Source organism: Salpingoeca rosetta (genome assembly GCF_000188695.1).
Source record: "Salpingoeca rosetta unplaced genomic scaffold supercont1.11, whole genome shotgun sequence".
Lineage (NCBI taxonomy): Eukaryota > Choanoflagellata > Craspedida > Salpingoecidae > Salpingoeca > Salpingoeca rosetta.
Window position 1 is genome coordinate 470,265 of NW_004754923.1, and position 7,500 is coordinate 477,764.

General features: G+C 54.5%; 3 protein-coding genes across 3 annotated transcripts in view; 2 read left to right on the plus strand and 1 right to left on the minus strand.

Annotated features, from left to right (window-relative positions):
- PTSG_04797 (uncharacterized protein) overlaps positions 1-342 on the plus strand; it is a gene marked incomplete at both ends in the record, with an annotated part of 3,102 nt that extends 2,760 nt beyond the window's left edge. The window contains one exon of the mRNA XM_004994057.1: positions 241-342. Within this exon, the coding sequence (XP_004994114.1) occupies positions 241-342 (102 nt within the window). The remainder of the gene's footprint in view (positions 1-240) is intronic.
- A 458-nt stretch (positions 343-800) lies between these two features.
- Positions 801-5,899, minus strand: PTSG_04798 (uncharacterized protein). Its single transcript, XM_004994058.1, has 9 exons — positions 5,529-5,899; positions 5,181-5,317; positions 4,948-5,013; positions 4,767-4,787; positions 4,340-4,423; positions 3,954-3,994; positions 3,635-3,668; positions 3,228-3,381; positions 801-2,919 (listed from the first exon to the last, which is right to left on the minus strand). Exons 1-9 carry the CDS (start codon positions 5,893-5,895, stop codon positions 869-871), a joined length of 2,955 nt encoding a protein of 984 aa, XP_004994115.1. The 5' UTR covers positions 5,896-5,899; the 3' UTR covers positions 801-868.
- A 9-nt stretch (positions 5,900-5,908) lies between these two features.
- Positions 5,909-7,500, plus strand: part of PTSG_04799 (uncharacterized protein) — a 4,558-nt gene continuing 2,966 nt past the window's right edge. The window contains exons 1-5 of the mRNA XM_004994059.1: positions 5,909-5,955; positions 6,267-6,360; positions 6,488-6,561; positions 6,963-7,040; positions 7,225-7,321. Coding sequence (XP_004994116.1) covers positions 5,946-5,955; positions 6,267-6,360; positions 6,488-6,561; positions 6,963-7,040; positions 7,225-7,321 — 353 coding nt within the window. The 5' untranslated portion in view covers positions 5,909-5,945. The remainder of the gene's footprint in view (positions 5,956-6,266; positions 6,361-6,487; positions 6,562-6,962; positions 7,041-7,224; positions 7,322-7,500) is intronic.

Here is a 7,500-nt window from a genome sequence, read left to right on the forward strand (position 1 = left end):
CCAAGCAAATCAAGGCACAGTTAGGACAGGTTCATGTGCCGAGCGAGTTCACCACCATGCTCCGCGCCTCGCTGGCGCATCTATTCCACAGCTCTAGCTGAAAAAACACAAATCGTGTTAGCCCACCAGCATCGTCACACGAATCCACTCGCAGCGTGCAGGCACGTACACACACAACACACACACACACACACACACACACACACACACACACACACACACACACACACACACACACAGGCCGTGCGTGAGTTTGATTCGATCCAGAAGTTGGACGCGTGGGGCACAACAATGTTGCTGAAGGTCAAGAAAACCCTGGAGGACGAAGACGACGTGCTTTAAAGATGCATTTCAGTTCCAATTCGCCTTCCGTTGTCATTCCACATTCATACTCGTCCCGGCCTGTGTGTGTGTGTGTGTGTGTGTGTGTGTGTGTGTGTGTGTGTGTGTGTGTGTGTGTGTGTGTGTGTGTTTCAACCCACAATCCTCCAACGCTCCCAATCGATTTGATGTGACGTGGCTGATGGCATATCATGGTTGTGTTTGTTCACTTAGCGCTGTTGATTTGATGTGCAAGCAAGGCTGCTGATGTGTTGGCTCGGTTGCACATGAACTTGTGTAACTGTGCTTGTTTGCTTGCTTGTGTGTGTGTGTGTGTGTTGCGCTCTTACATTGTGCTTGTGCTCTCCTGTGGTTGCTCCTTCTTGGATTCAATTAAAGACTGGACCGCAGACAAGTCGTGACAATAACGCAGGAGAACGACAGCAGAGATGGCGCTTACAAAAAGAAAGCACAGTATTGCACACATACACACACACACACACACGCACGCACGCACACACACACGCACACACGTACACACACAGAGTCACTCCAACATCATTGCGAGCAGGTCCAAGTCACGATCATCACCGTCCTCTTTCTTCGACGCCTCCCCTGCACGCGTGTGAACCGTTGCTTGTATTGCTGCCGCTGGCTTGTCGGTTGGCTTCCTCCCGCTGCCACCGCTCTCATGATCTCTGGCACGCGCGTATGTGCGCCTCTCCTCCTGCCCGCTGCGTGTTCCCAAATCACCAGCACCCACGTTACCCCAATCATCACCATCGTCGTCGTCACCACCATCGTCATCATGGTGGTGGTGGTGGTGGTGGTGGTGGTCGGTGTCTGTCTGCTCCTGTGAGGCAAACGGCGTCTCCGGCACTTCCTGCAGCGCCTCAACCTCTTCATCCGCTTCGTCCTCAACCTCTTCATCCGCTTCATCCTCTTCATCGGCGCCGCTCGGTACGCCCCTTGCTCGTGGCGGTGCTGGTCGCGCTGTTGCTCGTGCGCGCATTGTTGTTCTTCCTCTTGTTTCTCGAGTTGTGGTTGCAGATCGCAGCGCTGGTCTTGCTGCTGTTGCTGCCGATGCTTGCGCTGGTGCGTGTGTTGGCGTACTCCTTCGTGGTGCCTGTGCCCCTGACGCTCGGCTGCGTGTCGTTCTGCTCCCTGCAACAACGTGCTCTCCCACCCCTTCTTCCTGTCCATCGTCACCACCGTCTCCTTGAGCAACGCTCGCCACCCCTGCACGTGTGCTGTCATCGTCGGCGTCGTCGGCGTTGTCATCGTTGTCGGCGGTGTCGTCCACCACCATCTGTGCAAGTGCAGGTGCGCTCAGGTCGAGGGAATGCCCGACAATCCGCGACGCAATATCTGTCAGCGTTGCGGGCGTCAAGCGATACCCTGCTCCTTTCTCCGTCTTCTTCGCCTTCTTGCCCCGCCCCCTGCCTCCACCCGTGCCACGACCACTCTCACGCTTGCCCTTCCTCCGGTCACCGCCACCATCACCACCATCATCGCCATCACCCCGCATTGCTCGCGAAGTCCTGGGCTTTGTGTCCAGCAGCGACATTGGAAGACGCCTGCGATGCGGAGATGATGTTGGTGCCGCCCGCGCTCCCGGTCTGGATGACGACGATGATGACGATGAGCCTGTTCCTGCTTTAGTTGTTGACGCAACTGCTCTTGTTGCTGCCGTCGTTGTTGTTGTTGTTCTTGTTGTTACTGTTCTTGTTGCTCCTCTTCTACTGCTTCTGTTAATTGCCATATCGCGACGATCAGCAAATCCGCCATCATCATACACATCATCGTCATCCTCGTCATCCTCGTCATCATCATCATCGCCATCGTCAACGTCGTGTCTTCGCCTGTTCATCCTTCCATTGCCGCCATTGCCGGTATTGCCATGGCTTGAGACCCGTGATGCCGTGTGCGCGACTGCGGACGGCGAGCGCAATACATGCTCCCCAACGCCGCTACCACCACCACCGCCGTCACGAGCACCGTCACTACTGCTCAAAGTGGCATCCACGCTGCTGCTGCCGCCGCCCACGCTGCCGCGCGTGTGCATGCGGTGCCCTGCCTCTGCGGCGGTTGCGTAACGGGCGTGTGGTATTGCATCACGACACTTGGCGTCCAGCAGCTGCAGGCCTGACGTGGAGGAGGCGGCGTATCCAATCAGAAACGGTTTCGCGTTGACCACCGCTTGCCGCTTGCGCGTCGCCATCTGGGGGTGCTGGGATGTTTGCATGTCAATCACGTTTCTGGCGTGCAGTGACTGCTGGTGCTGGTTGTTGCCGTGGTGTCTGCTGCCACCATACACACTGCCATCGACAAAGCCATCATCATCGTCGTCATCATTGTCGCTGCCCTGTGGGTGTGTGTCAACTGCAATGTGCTTGCGCGTGTGCACAAAGCGGGAGCACACGCGCGTTGGGTTGTGGATGCGCACGCTCGTGATGACCTGCGGTGAGGCAACACACGCAGAAACTTTTGCTGTCGGGCACGGCAAGCCAACGTTGGGCGCCTGCTTGTCTGTGAGGAAGAGTGTTGCAGAGTGGTCCAGGTCGATTTGGTGCATGCAGGCAAACAGCACCGCGCACGCTGCAATGTGTGCATGTACGTGTGTGAGTGTGTGTGAGTGTATGTGAGTGAGTGAGTGTATGTGAGTGAGTGAGTGTATGTGAGTGAGTGAGTGTATGTGAGTGAGTGAGTGTATGTGAGAGAGTGAGTGTATGTAAGTGGGTGAGTGTATGTAAGTGAGTGAGTGAAGGTGAGTGAGTGAGTCAGTCAGTCAGTCAGTCAGTCAGTCAGTCAGTCAGTGTGTGCGTGTGCGAGTGCGGTTATTTGTGGAACGCTGTTTGCATGAGCATGTTTGCGTTGAAGCGTGCATCAGCACCACATGTGCGCACCTGAAAACGAGCAGTCTGCCAGCTCGGAGTTTGGTCTGCAGAAGACAAAGAAGAGGACACACTGCTGCATGGTACTGACGAGACTCGCAATTGTGTCGCGCACGTCCTGCGAGTGCCGCTCCCACGAATCGCTCACAGCCGGATTCCACGCGCCCTGCGCGTTGTGGTGTGATGTGTGGGGTGATATGTGGGGTGATGTGTGGGGTGGTGTCGATTGTGGAGTGGGGTAGAGTGTACAATCAGTATCCGACCCTCCCATCTCCGTTGCTGTTCACGCACGCACACACACACACACATACACACACACACACACGTGCACACACACACACACACACACGTGCACACAACAACAACAACTCCTTCCACCTCAATGCTGTGTGCTTTGCAGCACGTCACCGCACACGCACGTCATTCGGCCCGACAATGCACACGCGTCCGTTCCTGCCGCACACACACGCACGCACACACACACACACACACACACACAGAGCACAGCACACACACACACACACACACACACACACACAGAGCACAGCACACCACACATGAATGGGCAGGCAAGTGCACGGTTATAAGCGCAAATGCAGTTGTTATCGCCAAGAGCAGACGTGTCCGCAGCGAATGTGGAGCAGTGGGTAAGCTCACGCGAAACACAACCAAGGCACAAAACAGAAAGACAGGTGAAGCCCACATGGGCAGCATCGTGTCATTTGCGTGTGTTCGCACCTTGCCCGCAGCAGCCACTTCCGAATCACTTGATTCAGGTTCTGATGCATGCGGAGGCAGGTCAATGGTCGCACACGCACGTGAACGCGTGAGTGAGTGTGTGTGTGTTTGTGTGTGAGTGACTGAGTGTGTGTGTGAGTGACTGAGTGTGTGTGTGTGAGGTCGTGCGCGAAGAAACAGACACACAACAGACACACACAGGCACACACACACACAGACACACACACACACACACACACACACACACACACACACACACACACACACACACAGGGGAGAGGGTATACGTGAATGGAAAGAGAACCAACACGACACGTCCATTGGCGGCATGTGCACAGCGAACACAATGACCAGCATCCACCTTCATCTTCAACCCACGATCGCACCTGCTTGAGTCGCATGTCGCCCTGTGGCGTGTATTCGGTGATGGAATCCCAGTCCAGAAACAGCGCTGGGCCAGCAGCATAGTTCTGGCAGCGAGCAACCAGACCAGCGGGAATAACAAGCCAAATGCATTGTTCGTATGCGTGTGAATGTGTTTGCGTGTGTGTGTGTGTGCGCGCGTGTGCATGTGTAGACGTCTGCGTCTGTCTCAATCTCTTCTCAAAGGCGCACATATTCTCTTTCACACACACAGACACACACAGACACACACATTCTCTTTCACACACACAGACACACACAGACACACACACACACAATCTCTCTCTCGCACACTCGCACACATACACACACACACACGCAATCTCTCTCACTCTCTCTCACACACACACACACACTCGCACGCGCGCGCACACATTCCGCATGGTTTACCTGAAACACTGTTGGAAGAAACTGTCGAGGAGAACACACACGCGGGGATGACATCCATGAGAGGACGGTGATGCATTATGGATGTTGCCCTTTCGACAAGGACGCAAGATCTATCTTCGAGAGAACCGAAATACCTATGCACACACACACACGTACATACATACACACACGACATGCATACCAATCGCATGTCGGTTGTTCGGTGCTCTGCGCAGCCGTCGTCGGAGCGTCCATCTTCACTCTCCGCCTAACAAGTGTGTGTGTGTATGTGTGTGTGCGCGATGCGATGGTTGGAGAAAGAGGGCACAGGTCAACAAGCACAAGCAGTGTTATCCAGACACAAATGTATGCCGCCACATTACACATGCGCGCGCGCGTGTGTGCATGTGTGTGTGTGCGTGTGTGTGGCCTCACCTGCAAGCGAATAAAGCGCCGAAGCGCCTTCAAGTAGTCGAAAGGAACCGATGTCACCTTCGGGTTGTGTGACAGCGCGAGCAAGATGGCGTTCCCGTGTCTCCAAATGCTCTTCCACAAGCACTGCTCCTCAGCGCCTGTATTGACGCAAGTACACATGTGAGATTTGGCGAAGAGAGCAGTTGCAGTGCAACCTCAAGCTGCAACGCTTTTGCTTCACGTGATGGAATGTAACGCCACACGCACGCCTCAGTCACCAAGTTTCGCTTCACACACAAACACATACACACACACATACACACACGCACACACACAAGCACACCCTCTCTCCTCTCCGTGTGCGTTCACCTGGCGTGTTCAAGGAGTGGTGGATGAAGGTGGGGTGGATCGGCTGGCCCGCCAACTGCTTCTGAATGGCGCTGGTGAAGGCGCGACGCACCTTGGCACCTCCCAGTGCGGGATCGTACAGCAGAACACCCTTGCAGGGATGCTTGGAGCTGCTTCTGACTGCCTTATGCACCTCATCTCGCACCATTCTCGCGATGGCACCCACACCATCGCTGCGTAGCACACCAGCCTGCAGCAAACCGGGCACGTTCACCATGCGGCACCCTGCATACTCTGACGCGTGCACTGCCACTGCACCATCGTCATCCCACCCCGCCAGCAGCACCACAAAAACGTCGCTCATCGCACTTGTCGTGTACGACAGCATAAATTGCGAGTAACTGTCTTGCCTGGCGACGACTGCGCAAACAAGCCAACATGGGAAGAAGTGCGTCTGTGTGTGTGTGTGTGTGTGTGTGTGTGTGTGTGTGTGTGTGTGTGTGTGTGTGTGTGTGTGTGTGTGTGTGTCGTCGTGTGTGCGTGTCTATGTCTGTGTGTCTGTGTCTGTGTGTCTGTGTCTGTGTGTGTGTGTGGTGTGTGAGTGTCTGTGTCTGTGTCTATGTCTGTGTCTGTGTCTGTGTCTGTGTCTGTGTGTCTGCGTCTGCCTCAGCTCGTACCGCTCTTTTTCTACACACGCACACGCACGCGCGCACACGCACACACACACACACACACACACACACACACCTCCCTTTCCAGTCACGGTTGCACTGCTGCGAAAGCGGGCGGAGCACAACAACAAGGAGCTGTCAACGCTGGAAGAGATTTCACTGCACCAAGAGAACCTGGAAAAGTGGGTGCTCGCCGTGCTGCGGCTGGCCATCACACACTGCACCACATGCACACCTCCTTCTCCCGACAACAAATCACAAGCTCACCAAAGACCTTTCACTCGCTATCGCCTTTTGACATTCTTGTAGGATTGAAGTGCTGGACTCGGCATGTCGCAACTTGCAGATTCTGTACCTCCAAAACAACATCATCGGCAAGATTGGTGCGTTTGAACCAAGCTGCCTCTCCGCTGAGTTCCTATGCCTAGCCGCTTGCTGTTGTGCGCAGTGTCTACGACGGCTGTATGTGTGCATGCGTGTGTGTGTGTCTGTGTGTGTGTGTGTGTGTGTGCGTCTCTCTCTCTCTCTCTCTCTCTCTCTCTCTCTCTCTCTCTCTCTCTCTCTCTCTCTCTCTCTCTCTCTCTCTCTCTCTCTCTCTCTCTCTCTCTCTCTCTCTCTCTCTCTCTCTCTCTCTCTCTCTCTCTCTCTCTCTCTCTCTCTCTCTCTCTCGCTCTCCCCCCCCCTCTCTCTCTTCCCCTTTCCCTCTCTTCCCCTTTCCCTCTCCTTCTCTCTTCCACACACTGTTCCTCATTGTCATCCTACTGCTCCTTATTTCACCATGCAGAGAACCTCGGGCGCATGAAGCGGCTCAAGTACATCAACCTTGCCCTCAACAACATTCAAGTTATTGAAAACCTCGAAGGTGTGTGTGCATATGTTTGCGTGTATGCGTGTGCATGTATACGTGGATGTGTATACACCCTTTTGCTCTGTGCGTGTGCGTGTGTGCGTGTATTGGTGCTTTCGTCCGTCTTGTTGCCAACACGCGCACTTGCAGCCAGCACCCACCTTGCACACCACTGCAATTAACTGGTACGTACATACAGGCGTCGAGAGCCTGGAGAAGCTTGACTTGACAGTCAACTTTGTATTTGACGTTCGCGACGTGAAGAGACTACGCGCCAACCAGTTTCTCAGAGAACTGTGAGCACTTTTGCAGTCTGTGTATATGTGTGGGCGTGAATATGGGAAAGTGTGTGTATGTGTGCTGTGTGTGTGTGTGTGTGTGTGTGAGTGCTGTGTGGGATGATAAATGATAAATGTGCTGTGCTCTTTGGTGGTGTGTGATTTGTTTCCTTCTACATGTGTGCTGGCTGCATATG